The sequence below is a fragment of the Meles meles genome, chromosome 1 (genome assembly GCF_922984935.1).
Source record: "Meles meles chromosome 1, mMelMel3.1 paternal haplotype, whole genome shotgun sequence".
Classification (NCBI taxonomy): domain Eukaryota; kingdom Metazoa; phylum Chordata; class Mammalia; order Carnivora; family Mustelidae; genus Meles; species Meles meles.
Window position 1 is genome coordinate 111238165 of NC_060066.1, and position 24721 is coordinate 111262885.

Below are 24721 nucleotides of genomic sequence, written 5' to 3' on the forward strand. Positions count from 1 at the left end.
TTTACAGGACTCCCCAACAGTTTTCTCCTATGTGCCGACAAACAGTACTCTCAACTACCACATGGAATCTGTCATTTTCCAACCCTACCTGCTCTGGCTTCCTGAAGGGATCTGCTGCTGAGACATCACCAGCACTGTTACCCAACTACACGTATGTGTCCTATCCAGACAAGCCGCTGCTATTGCTCATACAGGTCAGAGGTGCTGCTCATAATGCTTGACAAATCTATGTTGAGGCTGCCAGAGTGCAGGGTGTGGACCTGGGTTGCCTGTCAATTCCTGCCGAAGGTACTGGCACCCGGATGCCAATGTTACATCACCTTGAAACTGCTCTGATGTGCTAAAACTCCCAGGGCTCTGGGCCCTTCTGCACAAAAGTTGTACCATGTTTCTGCTGAACTGTTGAGAACAGTTCTCTCTAACCCCGGGATTACACTTCATCACACGGGTTCTGAAGCACTGTTGTCTGGCACTCCTGATGCCTTATTTAGGCTACAGAAAAACAGTTTTCAGTTTGTAATCACATCAGGATGCACAGTGAGATTCTGAAGAGTGAGTCCATACACAGCTAGGCTAGTGGGAAAACTGTGATAATGTGCAGTATACCAAAATGATCCTTCCCCCATAGTAGGGCATTCATAACATTCTATCTTGGTGAACAAGTTTAGACCCCGGGCAGGAGTCATACTCCATAATTATGTTTTATGTTGTCTTCAAGTTTGGTCCAGTTTGATCCAGGGCTAGAATTTAGAAGGTTTTAAGAACTCGTTAGAGGACATACATTCAGACTCTTTTCACAAATGTCCCTCCTCTCAACCTGACCTTTGCCTTCAGATAGACATAGTTGGTTCCATTGTGCCCTGTTTGTTGCAAAGATCTGGAACGCAAGCTTCAAGCAAGCCTACACGCAAGAGAAACCAGACCAACAGACACCTATGGGTTGTTTAGTCACTGGACACCCACAGGCAAGACCTGTATTTTTCCACAAGAAATACTGTGGATATAAGTGAACACATCAGTGAGCTTAAAGTTCTACATGTTTGAGACAATTTAGGCCTCTTTAAACTTAGAAGGGGTGTAGTAAGTGAAGATAAAATATAAATGCCTAGTGCTGCCCTTCGCAAATGATCATCACTCAGTAAGCTGGTGTCAGGGCTCTTAGCTTTAGCGACCTTCCAGGACTTCAAGAAAATCTACACACCTTGGACTTAAATTACTCCCCTCTGCCACCCAATTCTACCCAGTCTTCACTTGTCCTACTCTATGGGCCAGGGAAACTGGAAGATTCACTCCTACTACTTTGGCCACCCAGTCCTGGAGACTTTGCCCCGCTGGTGCTGAGAAGGGTCCGCCGCGCGCAGCCCTGTGGGAGTTGTAGTTCTCAGAACTCAGAACCTCCAAACAGGCGTCACCGCAGCACTCGTTTTCCCATGCTCCCATGCGCCAGCCCTCTTGGGACGAGTCCTTGGGTGGGGGAAGAGGTGTGTGGGAGCTTGCGGACAGAGAAGTGGAATCTGATCGTCTTTGTTCGTGGAGTCTGCGGCTGAGGAACTCAGGGCTGGTTCCCGTTCCTTCCGAGCCCTGGAGGCCAAACTTGGATTCCAAGTTTAAGGTTCCCCAGAAGGTGAAAGATTCGGAGCTGAGCTTCCCCCTGCCGGGTCTGCGGCGGGAACAGCCAGCCCCGACCCGCGTTAAAACTCCCAGGGAGTCCTCGCTTCTCCCACCACACTCCCACTCGGGGGTCTCCCTTAGAGCCGGGAGTCGCTGCAGCCGCTGGATGTGCTTTCCGGCGGGTTCCCGGGAACTTGGGGGCGGCCGCTGAGCCCCGGCGCGAGCGCAAAGTTTGTATTCGCCTTCTGCAGCCTCACGCCTGGGAGCTTCCACCATGATCGGCGGTGTGTTTGGCGTGCGCATGTGGGCGCCGGTGGGCTTCCTGACCTCGCTAGCGGCTTACTGTGTTCACCAGCGGCGGGCGGCCCGTGCAGAGCCGCGCAGGGCGGAGAACCAGCATCCCGTCGACCGCAGTCAGCTGGAGTTGAAAATGGTGCAGGTCGTGTTCCGACACGGGGCTCGGAGCCCACTCAAGCCGCTCCCGCAGGAGGAGCAGGTGAGAGGTCGGCCTGGGCAGGGGCTGGTGGGGCAAGGACCTCGTGGTCGACCCGGGCAAGACCAGACGCCCTGAACGTTCATCTTTGGAGATTTACCTTCACTGAGCTGGATTCTGGCAGGGTCCAGACCAAAGGAAAGCTGCTGCAGCCAGTTCCGCCCTCAGCTCTTGAGTAGAAGCGTTGCTGCCTGGTACTCCTAGCCCACTTTCCTCCTCGGACCCTCCATGTGTAAGGCAGCCCTGGAACTCCATTTGTGCCCTTGATGACAATGGTGTAGCACAGCTGGTAGCACTAGGTGCTTATTAAAGCGCCTAGGGAATCTTGTTAAAATGAGGATTCCAGTTCAGCAGGTGTGAAGTAGGCCTGAGATTCTGTATTTTAACAGATATTGGGGTGAACTTGAGAACGAAGGTGTAGTGCGTTTCTGTGTGACTGTTTTGAAGGTTGTCAAGAATTGCAGGAAACTTTATGGCAGGAACCAGTGTAACTGGGAGCGGGGGTCACAAGTGGGTAACAGAGCTCAACACCTTTGGAAACAAATTTTTACAGCCGCTTTCTCCTAGGGTTTGCTGGAAGCCTGCTTTTTTTTTTTTTTCTTTTTCTTTCTTTCTTTCTTTCTCTTTTTTTTTTTTTTTTGTAGTAAGTGCTGTATTTCGGGGCTCTCCTTTTCTATTTTGGGTTTCTAAAACTCTTGTGGAAGGGATTTGAGGTAGGAAAGCATTTTTAATTGGCTAGTCTTGTGGCTATAATATCTTAAAATCTACCTGATTTGGTCAGGATAGTTATGACTAAACCACAAATAATTAGTCTTTTTCAAGTGATTAACCTTCCTGGTTTTGATTTTTGGGGGGAAGCAGTGAAGGTCTCTGACCTTTGATACCAGGCAGGCCTGTAATTGAAGAATTCTGGCTTCCCAGTGAGGATAAAGAGGCAACCTGGAATCCTCAGGCCCCCTGGCTGTAACACTTAACTGAGGAGTGCTTTTGCATTATTAGTTCTCCATGTTAATATTGGAGCAAGTTCAGCAGACGTCTAAACTTGTTATTTGGCATACTTTCCATGATCAAAATTGGTTGCCAGAAACCCTTAGGATTGTATCCTCACACTGTACAATGGAAAATCCAGTTTTTAAAGCTGGTCAGACATGAACTCAAACTTGTAAAGGTCTTACCACATAAATAAATAAATTTTGTCAGGCATTTAATTCCATTATCAGATTTCTAGTTAGTCTTTCTGAATGGCTATACTGCTTTCTAGATATTGGAGTACCTAGTATCCACTTTTTGGTATTGGAGTTTCTTTTTTCCTCTTCTTCCTTCCCCACCCCCTTTTCCTTCCTTTCTTTTTAATGCTTTTCAGTCCCTTACTCTGCCTTTTTGTATCGGGTCTCTAAATTTTCCTTATGATTTTTGTACATAGCTTGTCTCATGTGCACTCTCTTCTCCATTTATACTTGTTACAGAAAAGCTGGAAAATAATATAGAAGTAAAAGACTCATGTTAAAAAAACAAAGTTATCAGTGGTAGCAAGACAATAAAAGTCTGAATGTCTAGGCTTAGACCTAGTATATATGGTTTATATACTCCCTTAAGGGGCTGAGAAAGATTTAGATTCTTACAGGACTTTATCCTGAGCTAGTACATGCGTGATGGGTACCTTCTGCCATTATGTTGGAAGGGGCAGTCTGTAGCTCAGGTAGAAATGCCATCTTCATTCATCTTCTGTCTGTGTAGCAACAAAATAAGCATCTGAGCCCATGGCCTTGCTTTGCAATTAGGGAAGGCACATTACCTCTCCTGCCTGCTCGCATTCTCAGACTTCAGGCAATTGCATTAGACATCTTTGATTATCTCCTAAAAGTTGTATGTATAAAACCTGGTGGTGGAACCAAGCCTCTTTCAATTTAGGCTGTGAGTAGGTGTCATCAGCTTCCTGTAATTTGTTTCTGGATGTTTTCTCTCAGGTTTTCTTTTCAAGATCCAGTTTGGTAGAGGTTGTTATGGGGATTTTCTAATCTTCCTGCTTCTGCTATTAACTGTAGTTAGAAGGGACTACCTGGCAACAATTCTGAAACTACAACTGCCTTTGGTAGATGTCTCCAGACTTGTGACTGGTTTATAGATGAACAAAAGTGACAAGTCACTTCATTCAGTTATCTCGCAAATCTTCAGAAAGTAGCATTGTCTAAAATTAGATTTTTTAAAAGTTTTAAAAATTTATTTGAGAGAGAGCGCACAAAGAGAGGGGAGGATCAGAGGGAAAGAGAGAAGCAGACTCCCATCTGAACAGAGCACCTGACACAGGACTCAATCCCAGGACCCTGGGATCATGACCTGAGACGAAGGCATATGTTTCACTGGTGTCTGGTGTTAGCCAGACAGGTGTCCCTAAAATTAGATGTCTTACTAAGTTGTTTTCTTTTGGCTTCAGTGGCAGTTGACTTGTCTTTTAGCAGTGCTTGGGGAATAAAGCTCTGGAACTTGATTGGCTCTTTTTTCTGATTATTAGGTTAGATCCAAGTACACATTGACAAGATAAATGTGGCCCTGCTTTCAGAGTTCCCTCAGCTCACCTCTACGCAGGATGGCCTCCAACTTAGGCGGGTTCCTCAGTTTTTTATAAAACAAAGTCCAACTTAGCTCAACTCCACTATTGATTAAGGAATTTGGGTTCCTATTTACTTGATAATGTAGGCAAGGTGGGAAGCATACGGACAGTCTCATCAGTCTCATTGTTACTTAATACTTACCCGAAGCTCAGCTAAGAGAAGCAGTATTCAGGAAGCAGTGCGTGAAGGATATGCCAGTGAGTCCATTCATTACTCTAGAACAGTGTTCTTAACTGCTTGTTCTTGGCAGGACATTGGATTCAACTGGGGAGCTTTAAAAAAAGCTAAGGCCCAGGTCTCCCTCCTAGAGATTCTGATTTAATTGGCCCAGAGCATGCAGACATGGCAACAGCCTCTCTGGTTAATCTTTAGAATTATCTGGACAAGATAGCATTAAAAAAGCTGAGGCCCCACCCCAGGAGATCCAGATGTGGTGAGCTCAGGATGGGGCTCAGGCATTAGTTTCTTTTTAAAATCTTTTTTCATGATGCCAGTGTGCAGCCAAGGTTTAAAACCATTGCTTTATTCTAAAATCTACACCTGGAAGGGTTTTGCTTAGTTTTATGTAGGTTTTTTTCTTTTACCTTTGGAATGTGGCATATCAATCTCAGTATAGTATTGTCTTCACAGAAATGTGCTTTGGTGAGATCTCATCATTCTGTGTTGAGGAAACTGAGAAACAATCCCACAGAACTCATTGCTGTGACTACTGAAAAGATGTTCATTATATTACTCTATCCTCTTTATGAGGACCCCTGGGAGGAATTTGTCTGTTAGCATTAGAAATGGTGTGCTTCTCCCGAATAGTTGTCTTGCTTTTATCTTTAGGCTTGTCTAGCTGATTGAGTTTCTCCTTTACATAAAAGCCAGAAGGCTTAATGCTGAATCTTTGGCCCACCTACAGTTAAGCATATGGATCTTCATAGTCTCTGTTTTGGAGATAAATTATTCTTGTGTCCAATTTTTTTGTACCTAATCTTGTTTGCTTTTGTCTTTCTCACCTACCTTGAATTGGTTGTTTTACTATATTTTGGGTCGTGCTATCATCTACTTTATGTTCTTTTAAAAATGGGGCATAAATAAGTAAGTAAAATTATAAAGTTAGCCTTTGCCACTAACTTGGAAGCTGAAGAGCCAGAACAAGAGTGAGAGTGTGTATATGGGGTAGAAACCATGTATAGAACTGGTGTCTCATCTGTTAAAATTTTGAAAACATGTACTGCAGATTTGACATGACCTAGACTTCCAGGAGTCATCTCCTGGGAAACACCAAAGATCCTCTGTTGACAGATGTCCTTAAAAAGAGGAGATTTCTCTCTCTCTCTCTCTCTCTCTTTTTTTTTTTTTTTAAGATTTATTTATTTATTTGAGAGAGGGTATGAACAGGGAGAGGGGCAGAGGGAGAGGGAGAAAGAATCTCAAGCAGATTCCCTGCTGAGTGAGGAGCCAGATTCTGAGACCATGACCTGAGCCGAAATCAAGATTCAGATGCTTAACCCGCTGAGCCACCCAGGCGCCCCTCCGAGATTTCATAGTGAGGCTGAATAGGCCCCTCACTTGGTGTGAGGACCTGGACTAAACACTGGACTTACAAGATTGGGTAATTCAGCGTTGGCTGTAAAAGAGATATGCTGAAGGAGAGTAAAAAGAGATTCCAATTATGGGAATATGCTGGAAGCCCTGGGAACACAAAGGAGGTTCCTCAAACTTAAAATGTCCAAAACTGGACTCAGCTTGTCCCTTTTGTTCTGAGTTGGCTTTAGTTTTTAGGATGTCTTGTCACCTTAGACACTCAGGCTCAAAATCAAGGAAGTTTTTTCTTTATTTTTCCTTGTTCACCTACCAACATAGGGCCCAGATAAAACTTTTATGGACTCACTTGCCAGGTTTGACTCACATGTCTTGCATCTACCCCTTCTATTCTTACTGCCCTAGATGAGCCATTAGGCCCTCATCAGCTCCATTGCAGACATCTTGAAATTGGCTTCTGCATCAGTCTTCCCATTCCAGTTATGATCTAGGCTGTTGGTTTTCAAACTGTTCTTTGGAGCCTGTAATCTAGAGAGATGCCTAGTGGCTGGGGCTCTGTACTCCCACTCCTACTTCAACTGGAGGAACTCTAGTTTTTGACTTTGTATATGGAAATCTAAAGTCACATTCTATTTGGTATTTGCTAATGAAAAAATCTGAAAACTCCCAGGTTGAGGCAAACCAAACCACTTCTTTCCTATATGCATTCTTCACCATCTCTGCTTTGCTCAAACTTCTGCTGATTTTGGAATTCTGAATACCACCCTCTCCTTACCTACCTCAAGTCCACATCTTTGCTTGTCTAAATCCTCTTCACTTTAAAGGTCATTCCTGTGTGAAACTTCTTAAATTCCCAGCCAGGAGAGAAGGCCTTTCTTGTCTTTGAGCTGCTAGTGGCCTTCATCTGGTTTCTTGTACCACATAGTTTATTTTAGTGCTATCATTTATATTCATAGCTCGCTATCTCTACTGACCTGAAAACCCAGAAAAGGCAGGGCCTTATTATCTCCGTCTTTGTGTCTTCCACAAGGTTGGGAGTTGTTAATTGTACCTACTGTGTGCCAAGCTCTTTGCTGGGCCTTCAAAATGCAGGAGTAATAGACAACCCCGTCTCCATGCTCAGAGCAGGACTACTGAGCAGGACAGACTAGTAAAGGAGCTCTTCTAATCTAGTTTGGTAAAGGCTACCAAAAAGAGCCACTGAGGCTGCGTTGAGAGCGTGGGGCTTGGTCACAGCTTCTGGGAGCATTTAAGCCATCTTGTGGAATGAGCAGAAGTCTTTCCAGACAAAAGGAAAAAGAAAATTTCGCTTAGAAGAAACACGAGGTTGAAAGGCCAGAAGTGTGAGGATTGGTGAATTGGAGACAAAGTTATATGGCTAGAGACTAAGTCTGTAGGACTGGGAAGAAATGGTGAGGAGACAGAGGGAGGGGCAGAGGCCCTTGTGAGCCCTTAATGGGTTTATGCAGAGAAGTTTTAGGATCAGAACTTTGAAAGGAGCCGTGATTAAAAGACAGTGGGAAGAAGGTCTTTGTTCTGAACACCCAATCTTCTGATAACAGTTGCTGTAACACCTGGCACCAGGTGGGAGTGAGACAGTGCCTTTTGAAAGAATGGAGGGCTTCCTGAAAGGAACCTGGGATTCCCAGTGGTGCTCTCCTGGGCTATTTCTGGGAGGGGCCAAGATAAATATGATGATCCATGACAGAGTAAGTTTTCAAATGTTAGTTTTAAAACAAAACAAAGTGGTGGGGAATTGAGTTAAATATTATTCTTGTGATTTTAAGTGCTGTAGTAATTCAGATGAGAAGACAGCAAGCTAAAAGCTGGAGTAGTCAGTGATGGAAAGTAAGACTTGAGCTATCATTGGACCTTGAAGAGAAGCTGGATGGGCAGTAGGGACAGGAATCTGTCCAAGCAAGGGAAGCAAGCTAAAAGAAGATGCAGAGGAAGCAATGAGTATGGTCTGGTTTGGGGAGGAGAGAGGCATAGTGACAGTACAGCTGGGGACAGGGGCTGGGCCAAGGTATAGAAGTTCTGGAAGGCCAGGTGCTTATCTCTTGAAACATTGGGAAAAAGCTATGGATATGATGGAAGTGGCTTAGCAAGATTCATGGAGGGGGGTAGATAATCTGTGTAATAAGGTTTTACACTCTGACAGAAAAAAGCAGGACCTTTGGGAATGACTTTTTTCTAGCCAGTGATCAACAGAGTTTAGTGCATGGCTGGTGAAGCAGTAGGAGAGAGCTGGAGGTTTGAGTTTTGGGGCCTAGCAGAATTATGGTATCATAGTGAGTGATGGAGTATGTTGAGAAGAGGAGCTGGTATATGGGAAGAAGAAAAGACTTTTGTTTTTAAAATTGAAGTCATCACATCTGACTCAATGAATGGAAGAGTTTCATGGGCAGTTGGAGCTCTGAGACCTGTGGCTACTGGTGATGTTTGGAAGCCATTACAGTACAATGGAGCAGGAGCCACATTGCAAGGAGAAAAGGAAGATGGTGAAGAAGTGAAGGTTTCTTGGGGGCAACTACTTGTTTGAGAAATTGGATGAAAGGAAGGGAAATAGGTGGTAGTTACAAGGGACATTGAGTAGAGCCTTTAAGGGCGGGAAGGCATGGATAAAACCTGCATGGGGTTGATTCCTAAAAAATTCTTACAAGTGTATGCTCACTGAGATTATATTATGCTCATTCATTTGTTCACTCATTCATTCACCAAGTGTTTGCATGCCAGACATTCTGGCCATTTCTCCATTTACTGCAGTCTGGGCTTCGTGCCAGAGCAACATCTTAACCGTGAGTACTAGTGGAGCAATAACAGGACTTGGGCGAGGAACGGCGGGAATAATCAATTACAGTCTTTTCTTCCCTTAATTGGAGCTAAAGTTTTTTTCCTTCTTATGGGAAGGTTGTGGGTGATTCCAGCTATGTCTTCCAGGTGGTGTTGGGTATTACTGCTGTAAATTTCAAGAGCCTTCTAAACAATGTGTTGTTTTTTGTGGTCACAGCAGGCAGAGTGGAATCTCCAGCTACTAGAGGTCCCACCCCAAACTCAGTTTGATTACACCGTCACCAGTCTCACTGGTGGCCCAAAACCACGTTCTCCTTTCGACTCTCAATACCGTGAGACCAAACTGAAGGTGAGCAATGCTTTCCTCCTCTGGGAAGCCCACTATAAAGTTTCCATGGTTCTCTCTGGGCTGAGTTGAGCAGGCTGTGAGGTATTTTCATTCTTCTCTGTCTCTGCCCCACATTAGGGGGGCATGTTTGCCGGACAGCTAACCAATGTGGGCATGCAGCAGATGTTTGCCCTAGGAGAGAGGCTGAGGAAGAACTACGTGGAGGACATCCCCTTTCTTTCGCCAACCTTCAATCCAATGGAGGTCTTGTGAGTCACTCAAAAAAGGGGTGTTGTACCCAGTTTAAGGTCTTAAGCATGAGGAAACCCATACTGACCCCTGTAGATCGTTCCCGGTCTCACCCAACATAGTTTGGGGCAGTTACCTTGTATGATAGGATCCTGTGAACATGTGGTCAATGGAGATGACATTCTTTGGCTTTTGGGTCCCTTGGGGCAGCCTTCCCACAGAGAGATAAAGGATTCTTCCCAGCCCCATTGCTCCCCTTATGTGATCTTAAAGCCTCCTAAGTGCTCTGTAGGATAGGGTAGTATATATACTTGAATCTTTTATGAATGTCTCTGCCTTTTTTTTTTTTTCTCCAGTGTCCGTTCCACTAATATATATCGAAATCTGGAGTCTACCCGGTGTTTGCTGGCTGGACTTTTCCAATGTCAGAAAGAAGGTTCGAGTTTGGAGTCTAGAAGTCAGCCCCTATCCCAGAGGACCTTTCTTCTTGCTTTCAAAGCCCTCCCCGCCCTCTTCCTTGGTGCCTGTTCCTTTGGTTTCTCTCCTGCACACGTGGCTTCCATGCTGTACCTACTCTAGTGGGCCGTCCCTTGTCTGGCCTTCCGCTGCCCTTGCCATCCTGTCCTCCACACCTACAGCGATGTGTCAGCCACTCTGATGTGCCTGTGGCTCCTGACTTCTCTTAAGCTTCTCCACAGGCTGCATGAGGCAGCCCTAGCCAGGTCTTGTGACCAGTGTTGGGGCTTTTTGCTTAGGTAAGACACTACTGAAAAGGAAGGCAGGCAGGAGGGACACTTAGCTGGGACCCAAGCCTGCTGCTATTGCTCTGGTCTTGGTTATAATCCACAGCCTGACCCAGATGGTATTAACAGTATTCTGTTCAGCCTCGCCTCACTGAGAAAGTCTAGTGAGTTGGGGTTTTGACGTGTTCAACCCGTGAATGATCACAGCTAATAGTACTCAACCTTTCACCACTGAGGACCACATTTATTATTTTCCCTCATGGATCTCATATCTTGAGGCCCTTTGACTAGCAAATGGAACTGCATTTTGTCATTTGTACTTGATTCAGATTTACATTTAATTGCCGGTCTGAGTTTCATATCAACATGACCTCACCAATATTAAAATACTAAAATGGTCCCATGAGGCAAAGGTTCTTGCTTCACTTCTTTAGCAGTATCTCAAATAGATATAATATATCCGTCAGCTTTTAGAAAAATAAACTATGTAAAATAATAGAAACCTCCAGGCCAGAGGAGGCTGGCCTTACCCCACTCTGGGTTGGGTATAGCTGTCTACGACCATACCACCCTGAACGCGCCCTATCTCATCTGATCTCGGAAGCTAAGCAGGGTCGGGCCTGGTTAGTACTTGGATGGGTTGGGTATAGCTGCCAATTCCGGCGGCAGTTGGATGCCGAACATAGACAGCATGTGTCTGTGTAACATAGAGCAAACAGAGTGTGCTGCCCTTACTTCCTAGAGGCCGCTGGACTTTGGAATAATCCACAGTGCCTGGCCTTCTGAAAACTCTTCGCTTTCCCAGCTTCTAAAAGGCAAATGTCCTCTCCTCAGAAACACTGGAAGTATGATTGGAGAGGCAAAGCTGTTTCTTGGAGGCAGCCTGACTTACAGGCAGGACTCAGACTGAGACTGCCCCATATTCCCAACAGGGAGGGAAGTGGTAGCATCACTAGCCACTGGACCCAAACATCCTGGGACTCTAATTTGACCGTGTACCAAACCTTTTTTTTGATTGCTTTGTATATACTAACGTATTTAATTCTTTTTAATAACACTACAAGGTTGGTAATATTATTCCTAATTTACAGATAAGAGAATTAAGGCACAGAGAGGCTAAATGACTTTCCCAGGGCCGCAAAGCTGGTAAATGGTGGAATAGGGATTCAAACTCTGGCAGTCTGGTTCCAGAATCCATACTCTTCACCTTTATGCTATGCTGTTCAGAGGACACACATTCAGAGGGCCACTGGTCATTTGTTCAACAAAGTGTGTCTGAATTTTGATATTATGGTAAAGTTACCATATACTACTGGAGTTTTGACTATCAACAATTGAGAACAACAACTCTGGGTTTAGATTCACCTAATCACCCCACATACTGGCTTCAGTGAGTTCCAGAGAGCTGCTGATAGAAGCTCTTTCTTTTGCCATCAGAGGTCAGGCTTGATTTGAGTGAAAAAGAAAGCTACCACAGGCCCTTGCCATATCTGGCACAGAGCAAAGCATGGGACGGTGTTAGAGCACCCTTGATGGGAGGGGATAAAGGTACTCGTAAGCTCTGAGCAGCAACAAGCTACTGGGAGGTATACAGTTGACCTTTGAACAACATGGGTTCAAACTGCATGAGTCCACTTACACACGATTTTAAAATTTTTTTATTTTTTGATAAATACAGTACAGAACTAGAAATGTATTTTCTCAGGTTTTTCTTAATCACACTTTCTTTTCTCTAGCTTACTTGATTGGAAGAACACAGCATATAATACATATACAATATGTATTAATACAAAATTAATACAAAAGATGGGTTAGTCACCTGTTTATGTTATCAGTAAGGCTTTCAGTCAACAGTAGGCTGTTAATAGTTAAGTTTTTGGGGAATCAGAAGTTATATGTGGATTTTCAGCTATTTGGGGGGGAGATCAGTGACCCCAGCCCTCACTTGTTCAAGGGTCAGCTGTATAAGAAACTTTGTTTGTGGTTCTTGGCAGTTCATCTGAAAACCTGGCTTTCCTTTTGGGCAAGGCTCTGGGGCTGACAGGACTTGTGGCCTTGTGGTCACCTTTCTTACATTATCATGTGCTGAGTCATCGTATTGGTCTAGAGTATTGGACTTTGAAAAGCAGGAAAGTCACCTAGTTCTAATAGAGTTGGGGACAGCTGTTCTTTGTTAGAATGCCTGAAGGCAGGAATCTTTAGGAATGGGTCAGGAAAATGCCAGTCTGATCCAGGTCTGTGCCTGCTCTAGTCTATATGTGGCCCAGTAGGAGGGACTGTGCCAGACAGAACAGGCTGCTACTTGCTTTCTGTCTTAGACCACAGGAGAGCTCCTGTTGGCAAGGCCAGGGCATGTTGAAGTTAGTAACCTTGATGATCTGCCTCCTGTGGCAGAGAGGAGAAGACAGGGGTGGGGATGCTGGGAAGAACAAGCTAAAGCCTCTTCCTGCCGGTGCTCCCACCTTCCCTCCAGGACCCATCATCATCCATGCTGATGAGGCAAGCTCAGAAGTCTTGTACCCCAACTACCAAAACTGCTGGAGCCTGCGGGAAAGAACCAGGTAACTGCCCTGGCACCTTGTTCACCAGTAGGGGACAGACAGCCTTTTATTCTTGCTGGCAGCCTCTGCCGGAACTCGGGCCCTGCCGAGGCTTAACCAGGTTGCTGGATAAGGGGTGGGAAGGATTGCTTTACATTAAGGCTTGACCTTGCTGTCCAGGAAATGAAGAAGCTCTTGTTCACAATGACAGGCTCATCGTGAAGGTGCAGCAAGCTCTCTCCAGCCACATGTGGGGCTAGAGAGATGGTATGTACAGCCTGAGCTGGGTGCGCCTTAGAAACCATTATCCTTGTGACCATCACGGGCTCTCAGGGCAGATGAAAACACCAACAGGTTAAGTGAAAGGTGATTAAGCCAGTGGTTGAACTGCGAATCCAGGTGGGCAAGAAGAAGACACAGATTTCCCTTCTCTTACTAATTTGCTGCCTTGCAGAAGAGATTGGTTTGGACTTTTCAGTGTTAAGATATTTCTGGGCCACACAAAGTATGTGTTCCACAGAAGAGAGAGAAGGTTGTTTGCAAGCGGACCTAGGCCATTGTATTGTTTTTGGTGGAATGGAAGAAGATGCTAGAGTGGAATCTGGAAATTCAGGCTTTTATTCTGGCCCTGGTTCCTGCTATCTTACTTTCATAAGTCATGTGAACTCCTAGAGCCCCAGTTGACTCATGTGTAAAACAGGAATACCAACTAACCCCAATGTCGTCTTATTGAGGAATGAATGAGATCCCAATTGATGAATGAGATACACTTTGTAAACTGTGTATTACTCTGCAATATACAGGATTACTTTTTATTTTTTTGCAGAGGCCGGAGGCAGGCTGCTTCTTTGCAGCCAGGAATCTCAGAGGATTTGCAAAAGGTGAAGGAAGGAATGTGCATCACCAATAATGATGGAGTAGACTTCCTCAGCCTCTTTGACAATATGGCTGCTGAGCAGGTTGGATGACTGTTCTCCTTCAGCCCCTGGGGATGGGGTCAGGGATAGGCATCTAGGCAGGCTGGCTCCTGAGTTAGAACTGGGTAGAGGGGAGTGGGTGGAGGCTGCTGTGGTAGGACTTATAAGTGGAATGGCTGTCAGAACTGAGGGCTAGGACACAGTCAGGGAGGAGTCCTCATTTGGTTAGGTGCATGGATATTTAACTCTAAATCAGAATTTCTTAAGGTATGTTCTCCAGAATACCGGTGATATAAGTGTGAATATTGTGGGCAGGCAGGGGTGGGGTGGGTGATGGGTAGCAGGGGTTGTTGTCTAAAAGTTTTGGAATCCCCATTATATCACTTTTTGGAGAGTCTGTATGCAGTGAAGCATATTAAAGAATCTAAGCAATAAAGAAAGCTGGTCAGTCTTTAAATCTATTTCCCCCAAACTTACTTAGCCCTAGAATCTTTTTCATCTAATAAGTACTGAAGACCATACGATGTGAAACCCTTCTGCAGATTCAAAAGCCAGACTCCCAAAGGTGCTGTATAGCCTGGATCTTCCTTCCCTCTCTTTTAAGGATGACAGCGTGCCCTGAAAGCAGAAAGGTCCTGTGCTTGTGGATAAAATAGGGATATGATTATAAGATGAGGATTTATATAAGGTATTTACATGGCATACTTTTTAGAAATCATTTTGGGGAAAAAAAGTCATGTAGAAATTTATGAATTCCTTACTCTGTATTTTATTATTTTTTATGGTTTTAAAAAATACAGATGTTTTAAATAGGTTGGGAGCCATCAGAAGGGAAGGAAAAACAGCTCTTTTTCTCCCCCTTGAGCCTTCAGATCTTTAGGATTTGCTTCAGAAGGGCCTTGGGGATGTAGCTTTTGGAACTGTTAAGTCCCTCCCCAGGAGAAGATAGGTCCCCGACGGTTCTGTGAAAGCCAAGCAGCTGCCAAGCTCAGTGAGCAAGAAGCGTTTCTTTGTAAAACTGTCCCCGTGGTCCTTTCAGGTGCACAACCTCCTGAGCTGCCCCACGCTGCAGAGATTTGCACGGATGATTGAGCGGAGAGCAGTGGACACAGTCTTGTACGTTATGCAGAGGGAAGACAGGTGAGCAGCCTCGTCAGCCGCCCGCATCAAGTCATGCTTGGCCAGGCCTCTCAGCATGTGGGCATGGGGGGGGGGGGGCGTCCCCTGGCCTGCTCACACCTGCCAGTTGGGTCTCTACATGTGCTGAGGTAGAAATCACTATGTTCTGCTGGCCTGCTGAATGGATACAGCCCTAAGTCATTAGCCTTTGGAGCAGGGATTGGTGCCGTGGGGCTTCTGTTCACTGTTATACAGAACCAGGAGCCACCACTCAGCTGAGTTTCTCTTAATCACTGACTTCCTCCCTTTCACTTTACCTTTCAAAGGGCTTGGGTCGGGAGAGCTGATGGAAGAATACTGACTGCTCACTTTGTTCATCAGTCTACAGCTTACAAGGCATTTCCCTGATCTCGCTCCGAGGGAAATGTCATTATCCCTGACCATGGCTGAGTATGCCATTATAGATGAAGAAACGGCCTCAGTGATGCGGGCTTTCTCACCTAGGCTTGGCTAGCATGTGGCAGAGCTGGGACACAGACCAGATCTTCTGGCAGTCCTGTGTTTTTTATGTTGTTGGGACTTAGGGCTTTGTTTTCAAAAGGTCCATTTCTTGTCTCCCAGAGGGGAGTTTCTCTCTTATCAAATGAAAAAAAAAACAAAACACCTTCTTTGATTGGTTAAGAAACATTTGGCTTTCACTCAGAACAGGTAAGTTCATAGAGGAGGTGATGGGAAAAAGAGGATCATTCCAGGGAATAAGAAAAGGATCAGTCCTGGGGAGGAAAAAGCAGCTAACATTTCAAGAATTCGCAGGGCCTGGTGCCATAAGAGTAAGATTAACCTCTGGCTGCTTCTCTCCCGCTCAGCGTCAGTGCGTCCAGAAGGCTCCTGCCATGCCACCCAGCTTGCGACCACTCACTGTGATTTTTGCCCCCTTCCCTCATCTGTTCCTGAAGTGGCCCCACCAGACAGACCTAAACTGTTACAGTACACACACACACACACACACACACACACACACACACACACACACACACAGTGCGTAGATACTTTAAGCTTCGCAATGCATGCATTATCTGTTGCAACTATTCATCCCTGCCCATGTGGCACAGAAGCAGCCATAGACGACATACAAACAGATACAAACAGCTGGGCACAGCTGTATTCCAGTAACACTTTATTTACAAAACAGGCAAGTGACTTGGATTTGGACAACGGCCATAGTTTTTCTCCCCCGTGTAAAGCATTTTAAATAAGATCTGATTCTTCTTTCCATTTCGGTTAGCCCTGATTTCGCAAAACTCATGTTTCTTCAAGGACGAATTAGAAGGCCTCACAGTGCCATCCCAACTTGGCCTGGCCTCGTACATTCTTCTGGAAAGTATATGTTGCATGTGATATTGGTTGCCTACTCCTCATCCACTGCTTCAGCGTTCCTTGACTTAGAAAGGTTGTCCTTTATTTTCCCAGTCATCATGAAAGAAAGATTGGTCTAAGCCGGTCATGACGACCCCACTCCCTTTGGTCCAGGACTGGGCTCTGGGAATTCTGGAAGAAGTGTTTTCCTCATCTTTGATCAAAGGGGAAAGGCACCAAAACCAAGCCTTTGGGATGCTCGCCAGCACAGCTCCCTGCATTGTTTAGCACTGTGGGTTGACAGGCGAGTTGCAGTAACTGCCTTGTGATCCTAAGGTGGCAAAGCCGAGGGTGAAAGTGGTGAAGCCACAGCACCAGCCCTGCAAGCGAGCACTGCCACTGAGCTCTGTGTCACACCACATAGATAAGACGGGTCCCTGCCATCCAAACTCCAAAGAAGCGGGGCTGGCCCCTGGGAAGCAGAGTTCAGGATGCTCTTCCTTCTGATTGCTTGTCTAGGGGCCTTCTGGAATTCTTGGGATAATTAATTAATTAATTAATTATTGAAATAGCCTGTCCTTCCCAGCTTTGTTCTTTTATTCCTGGAGGCCTAGTTCTTCATGACTAATCCCAGATATCAGTCCCATCGCAGCTGTGTTTGTACCAGGTCTGTGCCCTGGTGCTTTTGTTGTTGGAAGTCTCTGTGTGCACAGAACCCTCAAACTGAAGGCAGTGCCATTTCTCCCCTTCCTGCCTGTCGCTGTCCATTATGCATTTCTTGTCTTCTCAGTTCTGTCTGATTGGGCTTCTGAGGTCCTGGGGGAAGGCCCAGCCTGCCTTCCTGTGTGCCAGTGCCCATTGGCAGCTCCATTGTTGTTTACTTGCCATAGGGAAAGCCTTCAGATGGCCGTAGGCCCGCTCCTTCATATTCTGGAGAGCAACCTACTGAAAGTTGTGGACCCTGCCACTCCAACCGACAAGACCAGGTACTGCCACAGCAACTCCACTTTGTGCAGCTGAGACCCAGAGGGGCCTCTGGCTGTGGGGAGGGAACTCCGGTTTTGGCGGGGGGGCAAGAACCAGGCTGACAGTAGAATTGTTAAAGAGGTCAGGAGTCCCAGAGACATTCACAACATTGTTACCTTTCTTCCTGTGGCACCCATCCTACTATGGTTTAAAATTTTTATGTTAACAAGAAAGAACTCTGTATTTGTTTTTCTCTCTCTTTTTTTTTTTTTTTTTTACTAACTGAGCATGTGTGAAAGAGTAGCTAATTATGATGTCACATGGACACACATAATAGATGGTTTAGTTCGAACACCTTCACTGAATGTAGAGAAGGGTATGATATCCACCTGGCATTTTAAATGTTGGAAGTAGCTTCTGAATGTCCAGCGCCACTTTTGTAGTGCCTGGATCCTCAGTTGGGGCACAGATTTGGAGTGTTATGTATCCTGGGCCCTGATGGAGCAGAGCATGGTCCACAGATGAGAAAGAGAGATTGTACAATAGCTGGAAACTAACGAGCCTGAGAACAGGAGGAGCTGGTGAGGTGCAATAGGAACATTCAGGAACTTTGGGCCAGATTTATTTCTTTTTATTTTTTTATTTTTTGGCCAGATTTATAATAGCAGATTGTGCTCATGCCCTTCCCTGTCCCTCTCAGCACCTGCAGTGACAGTATTTCTAACTGGTCCTTATCGCCTTGCCCCCCTTGCCTTATATCTGTAGAATACTAGTGCTACTCTTCTAGTTTAGGAGTCAACACATAAAATCTTTGATCTTTCCAAAGAGAGAGAATCAGGGGACAGGCAGATAAGATTAAAATGGCTCCATTTTTACTAATGAAAGCCATTTGGAGACTATGTTGAAGGCCATACAGGCTTCTTAATATTCCTTTGAAACGAACTTAATTCCCCCAAACTACAAGCACAGGAAGAACATTTGCCACAGGTAGGCAGATCCCAAGGAGGAAAGAGAGGTAGGGCCAAGCCATACATGCTCAGTCTCTAAAGCTCACCTGGGGAGGAGCAAGTGGGTGGGTGGACAAGCAGATGGGCAGGAAGGGACCAGGAGAGCTACTCCAGTGGGGATCCCTCTTCATAAAAACATGGGAGTGGGAATAAGGTCTCCCCCACCATCTCCTTCAGAGAAATTTTATACCAGGCTCACTGACTTCTAGATGTCACCTGGTTTCTGGGACAAGTGTTTCTTACTCAAAGGAGTCAGGCGGTGTCCTGGCCTCCAGAGTCCTGAGGTAAAGGACTGTGGACTGTATTCTCCTTGCAGAAAGCTGTACCTCTACGCGGCTCATGATATGACCCTCATGCCTCTCTTAATCACCCTGGGGATTTTTGACCACAAGTGGCCCCCATTTGCAGTTGATCTGACCATGGAACTCTACCAGCACAGGCAATCTAAGGAGTGGTTTGTGCAGCTCTATTACCGCGGAGAGGTAAGTCCTGTGAGGTGCAACTGGGTAGTAGCTAGGCACCCTCCCTCCAGCCCACCCACCTGCTTTAGCACCAAGTCCCCCTCCTTGGGCTCAGGGGATTCTCCTTGGTACAGTCAGCTCTCTAGATCCAATGGAAGGACTCAACCATGACCAGGGATAAGGCAGAACTGGAACTGTGGTGGCAGGCTGGGACTTGGGCCTTATGGCATGTCTGCTACAGACTGCTTCTAGAAAAGGGACCGCCCTCCTCTTCCCCTGAGTGTCTCTGTCAGGATGTAACACACTGACTGGGAGGCCTGTTTTGAAAGTGAATGATGGTGTCTTTTGGAGGCAGTGTGCATTGTCAGCATTGTGGGGGCTTTGGCTGCTTCCGCAGGCTGCTATCCAGGCCACATGCTAGAGCACCCCCCAGAGATTAGACCTTTCGCTCTCCCAGCTTAGGGATGTAATGTGACTGTCTCCCCAGTCAGTTCAGCAAGCAGTTCTCTAGTGACAACAAGCAGGGCATGGTGTTCCTACTCTGGAAGCTGACCAGGTGGTGGGGCCTTCTCAGCTATTCTGTGTGTGCATGCTGTGTGTTCTGTGTGTGCATGCACACTCCATTGGGTCAAACCTCTCAGACCTCTGGGCACAGGGGAAGATAGTGGGCTGGGGTCCTTAGGGGCCTGGCTGAGTTTTGTCTCTTCCACAGGTGCAGGTGCCAAAAGGCTGCCCTGACCGGCTCTGTCCGCTGGACAAGTTCTTAAACACCATTTCAGTTTATACCCTGAGCCCAGAAAAATACCACACACTCTGCTCTCAAGTCCAGGTGATGGAACTTGGAAATGGAGAGTGACTGATTTCTACAAACAGGATGTTAGTTTTTCAATAAATGCCTTTACACACTGCTTCTGGCTGTCGTGTTTGGGGAAGACAGGAACAAGGGTTAATGTATTTTAACAAGGGTTTTATCTCCTTGGAGTGGTTATACCAAGGTCTCTTCTTGAGAGGAAGAGAGGTGTTGAGACCAAAGGGACATTTCCTGTTTTGTGGCTTGATTTCCATGTTTGGAAGCCTCTGCCGTGCTGCAGGCTGGGGCCATTAGGACCTTGCAGAATTGTGTTGCTTCTGGGACTTAAGTTCTTTTTTCCTGTCTTCATTTCACAAACATACGTTGAGCACCTACTAAGTAGTGGACATTGTAAAAGTGAAAAGGTTCTGCCAAGTTGTTTCAGCCCTGTGGGAGAGGCAGATAAGTCAGTGATGACAATGCAGTTGCAGTATGTTTCATTCTGTGATAAGGTGCATCAGGGGCTATTTGGGTACAGAGAAGAAAGCCCCAGCTGGCAGGAGCTGGTGTGAGGTGGGGGGAAGCAGTTTAGAAAGGCTTCTAGGGAAGTTCCGTCCTGATCTGAGTAGGAAAGGTGAGTAGGAGTTAACCAGGTAAGCAAGGAGGATAGGGTGTTGTGTGTAGGTAGAAGGTAAGCTTGAAGGTTAGGGGACATTGCTGGTCAGTGAGATGAGCTCTTCAGTGAGGACCCAGCCGGAAGATGCAGGGCAGACTTTTGGCTTCTCGTGGCTGTCTGGAGTGAGGATGAGGGCTCTGCAGTGGTGGACTGGAACCACTCTCAAAATAAGAACTCCACACATTTAACTGGGCCTCTTAAGGTTCTTGATGAGCCCCCTGTTTCCTGATCCTTATCAGTTTTGTCATTCTTCCCCAGAAGCTCTTTCAGACTTGCTCTGATCTCAAACCACCAGTCTCTTAGGGAAAAGAGCAATCAAAAAACTTTTCCACTTCCAGCCATCTTTATGTTGATGACTCCCAGACCTACTTCTCTAGCTGATGTTTTCTCATCTGCGCTTCATGACCTTATGACCACTTGGATGTCCCAGAGGCACAAAATTTTCCATATCAGAATCAAACCCCTCTCTCCTCTCAGACCTGATCCTCCAATCTGAATGAAAGACACCTCCACCATTTGCTCAGTTGCTAAACCAGAAACCCATCCTTGTATTTTTCTTCTCTTTTCCTGTGTCTAATCAGTTAAGTTCTAGAAGTCTCTCCTGTTTACTATTTCAGTCTCCACATCTTTTCATCTTTGACCACTGTTGTCCTCTCCCCCATCCTAACTCTAATTACTATTATTTCTGATTTTGCTAAGAAAATGAAAGCAATCAGAAGATTCCATATCCCCTTACTCCTGACCACCACCAAATCTCTTAACCCGTAAGACCTTCCTTCCTGTTACTAAGAATGAACCATCCCTACTCCCACCTAAGACCAACCTTCAGCTTTGCACTGACTCCTACAATTATCTTTTTTCTGCAGTTACTTTCATCTTCCTACCCTAATTATTCCCATTAGCATACATATATGCGGTAAAAATCTCCTGTCTTAACACTTTTTCCCACATCTTTGAACTATTTTGCTACTTTCTTTCCCCTTCACAGCAAAACTTATCAGAAGAGTCGTTTATACTTGCCATCTTTGATTCTTCCCTCCCCTTTCTCTTTAGAACCAACTGTGATTAAGTATTCACCCCACCACTCCATGGAAACAGCTTTTGTCCACATCATCAGCGACCTCTGAGTGCTCAATCCAATAGCCAATTTCCAGTCTTATTCAGCTTCTCATCAGCAGTCATGGAATATTTTCTTCATTTGGCTTCCATGACAAATAGTCTCGTGGTTTTCCTCCAAATTCTCAACTTTTAAATTTTTGCTGAATCTGCCTTTTCCTTATCTCTGAATGTAGGAGTATCTCAGAGCTCAGTCCTTGGATCTTTTCTCTACCTTTTCTTCTATACTATCGTCCTACATTATCTCAAGCAGTTCCATAGTTCATTTTTTTTAAATGGGTCTGATTCTGCTTTTTATTTGTTCATTCGTTTTGTTTTTATTTTTTATTTATATGAATTTGAGTTAGCATGCAGCGCAATATTGGTTTCTAGAGTAGAATTCAGGGATTGATCACTTACATACATACCCAGTGCTCATCACAGGTGCCCTTCTTAATGCCCATCACCCTTCTAGCCCATCCCCCACCCACCTCCCTTCACAGCACTCAGTTTGTTCTCTGTATTGTTATGAGTCTCTTATAGTTTGTTTCCCTTCTCTCCTTTTCTTCTTTTCCTCTGTGTTCATGTTTTCTTTCTTGAATTCTGTGTATGCGTGATCACATGGTATTTGTCTTTGAATGACTTACTTCACTTAGTATAATACTTTCTAACTCTATCCATGTCATTGCAAATGACAAGATTTCATTTTTTTTTTTGATAGCTGAGTAGTATTCTATTGTATATAATAACATATCTTCTTTATCCTTTCATCAGTCATTGGACAGTTGGAATCTCTCCATAGTTTGGCTATTGTTAATAGTGCTGCTATAAAGATCGGGGTGCATGTACCCCTTCGAATCTGTATTTATATCCTTTGGGTAAATACCTAGTAGTGCAATTGCTGGGTGGTAGAGTAGTTCTATTTTTAACTCTTTGAGGAACCTCCATACTGTTCTCTAGGATGGCTGCACCAGTTAGCTTTCCCACCAGCAGTACAAGAGGGTTCCCCTTTCTCTGTATCCTTGCCAACCCCTGTTGTTTCCTGTGTTGTTAATTTTAGCCATTGTGACAGGTTTGAGGCGGTATCTCATGGTTCTGATTTGTATTTCCCTTATGATGAGTGATTTTGAGCATCTTTTCGTGTGTCTTAGCTATCTGAATGTCTTCTTTGGAAAGGTGTCTATTCATATTGTCTGACCATTTCTTAACGGGATTATTTGTTTTTTGGATGTTGTTTAATAAGTTCTTTATAGATTTGGGATACTAACCCTTTATCAGATATGTCACTTGCGAGTATCTTCTCCCATTCTGTAGGCTGCCTTTTAGTTTTGTTGATTGTTTCCTTCACTGTGTATAAGCTTTCTCTTTAAAAAAAAATTATTCTTGTAGCAGGTTTTTATCTTGATGAAGTCCCAACAGTTCATTTTTGCTTTTGTTTCCCTTGCCTCCGGCGACATGTCTAGTTAGAGTTGCTATGGCTGAGGTCAGAGAGGTTTCTGCCTTTGTTTTCTTCTAAGATTTCGATGGTTTCCCGCCTCACATTTAGGTCTTTTATTCATTTTTGTGTATAGTGTGTAAGAAAGTGGTCCAGTTATATTTTGCTGCATGTTGCAGATACTGCCTTTTTTTCCCTCGGGTATTTTTTCAAGTTGTTCCATAGTTTAAAATATTTTTACACAATAGCTCCTAAATTTTTACCTTCAATCTGGACTTTTCTCTTGAATTCTAGTCTTGTTTCAACTGTCTACTCAACATCTCTACATGGATAGTTAAGATAATTTAATTTATATTAAACTTCCCTCTGTCCACAATAAACTCTTAATTCTCCTGCCTCTACAAACCTACTTTGTCCCACAGGCTTCCCCAGCTAGGTAAATGGGACTGTCTTTCATACAGTTGCTTGGGCTAAGAACTTGGGAATTACCCTTACCTCAAGACTTCCATTGCTACTTAGTCTCAGTGTCATCTCTTTCCTGTTCAAAGTCTCCCTGTTTCTGCCCTTCCCTTCTTCCCCAACTTATTCTCAGCATAGGTACTTCAAAATGCTGTCAGATCATGTCACTCTCCTGCTCAGAATTCACCCCTGGCTTCCTATCTCAAAGAAAGAGCCAGTTGTCAAGGCCTTATGACATCCTCTTCTAGGTCTTCTGTCCTCCAGCTGCACTAGCCATCTTGCTATTCTTGTATGCCACATAGCCGTGTGTCATGTCCTTACCTCAGCTCAGGACCTTTGTACAAGCTATTCCTTCTCCTTGGAATGCTCTCCTAGACATTAGCTTTCTCTGTTCATTCATAGCTCAGCTCAGTGCCATCTCAGAGAGGCCCTCCCATACTATCCTACGTAAAATATTCCAGACCCTTATCTTCCCTCCACCTCCAGCCTTAGTTATACTCTGTCACCTTGTGTTGCAGGCTGAATTATGTCCTCTCAAAACTGGTATGTTGAAGTCCTAACTCCCAGTACCTCAATGTGACTATGTGTGGAGATAGGGCTTTTAAAGAGGTAATTAAGGTAAAAAGAAATCATATGTGTGGCCCCCAATCCAATCGCTTAGGAGAATCCTCATGAGGGAAAATCAGGACACCGACACAGAGGGAAGACCACGAGAAGACACAGGGAGAAGGTGGCTTTCCATAAGCAAAGGAGAGAGGCCTCAGAAGAGACCCACCCTGTTGACACCATGATCTCACACATTTAGCCTTCAGAAGTGTGCGGAAATACATTTCTGTGGTTTAAGCCACCTGATCTGTAGTATTTTGTTATGGCAGCCCTAGTCAACCAATACACCTTGTTCTGTTGTTTTTTTTCCTCTGATGGTATTTATCAGTACTTGATATTACACATCTATGTATTTATCTTCTTGACTAGAATGCAAGCTCCGTAAAAGACAGACTTTACCTTGTGAAGATGTGCCCGCAGCATCAGTAGTGCCTAGCACATACTAGCACTCAAACATTTGTGGAATAAATGAATAATCCCCTCTTTAACGACTATGCTGGGGCCCATAATCACCCTCCTGGGTTACTTGGTCGCTTCCTAATAAGTCATATCCTTTCTTGCCTTTTGTTTCTCTGTTAGACCTGGCCTCTGCTTACCTCTCCGACCTCATCCCTCACACCCTGGCCAGACTGAACTGTTTTAGGAAAAGCAAGTCCCGCTCCTCTGGCCTCTGGCCTTTGGTGCATATTGTTCCATTCCTCCAAACCCTGATGCACTTCCTCTGCCTATCTAATCCCTGCTCATCTAGACGCTTCTCGTTTTTCTGCTTGTCTCTCAGTAGAGGGCTGTCTGTCTGGTTTATTCTTGTGTTCCTAGAGCCAAGTATAAGACATGGTACAAAGTGGGCTTCAGAAAAGATGTATTGAATGGCTTCTGAGCTCCCTTCGCCTGGCGCAAAGGTGGCTTCTGAGCACTCTTCCCCACTTACCGCCAGG

General features: G+C 45.1%; 1 protein-coding gene across 1 annotated transcript; it reads left to right on the forward strand.

The window, feature by feature from the left end:
- The first annotated feature begins 1450 nt into the window (after nucleotides 1-1450).
- On the forward strand, nucleotides 1451-19633 carry ACP6 (acid phosphatase 6, lysophosphatidic). The gene is made up of 11 exons (XM_046025902.1): nucleotides 1451-1624; nucleotides 1863-2107; nucleotides 9257-9388; nucleotides 9506-9636; nucleotides 9973-10052; nucleotides 12833-12920; nucleotides 13726-13858; nucleotides 14856-14956; nucleotides 17182-17277; nucleotides 18581-18746; nucleotides 19438-19633. Exons 2-11 carry the CDS (start codon nucleotides 1886-1888, stop codon nucleotides 19579-19581), a joined length of 1293 nt encoding a protein of 430 aa, XP_045881858.1. The 5' UTR covers nucleotides 1451-1624; nucleotides 1863-1885; the 3' UTR covers nucleotides 19582-19633.
- The last annotated feature ends 5088 nt before the right edge of the window (nucleotides 19634-24721 follow it).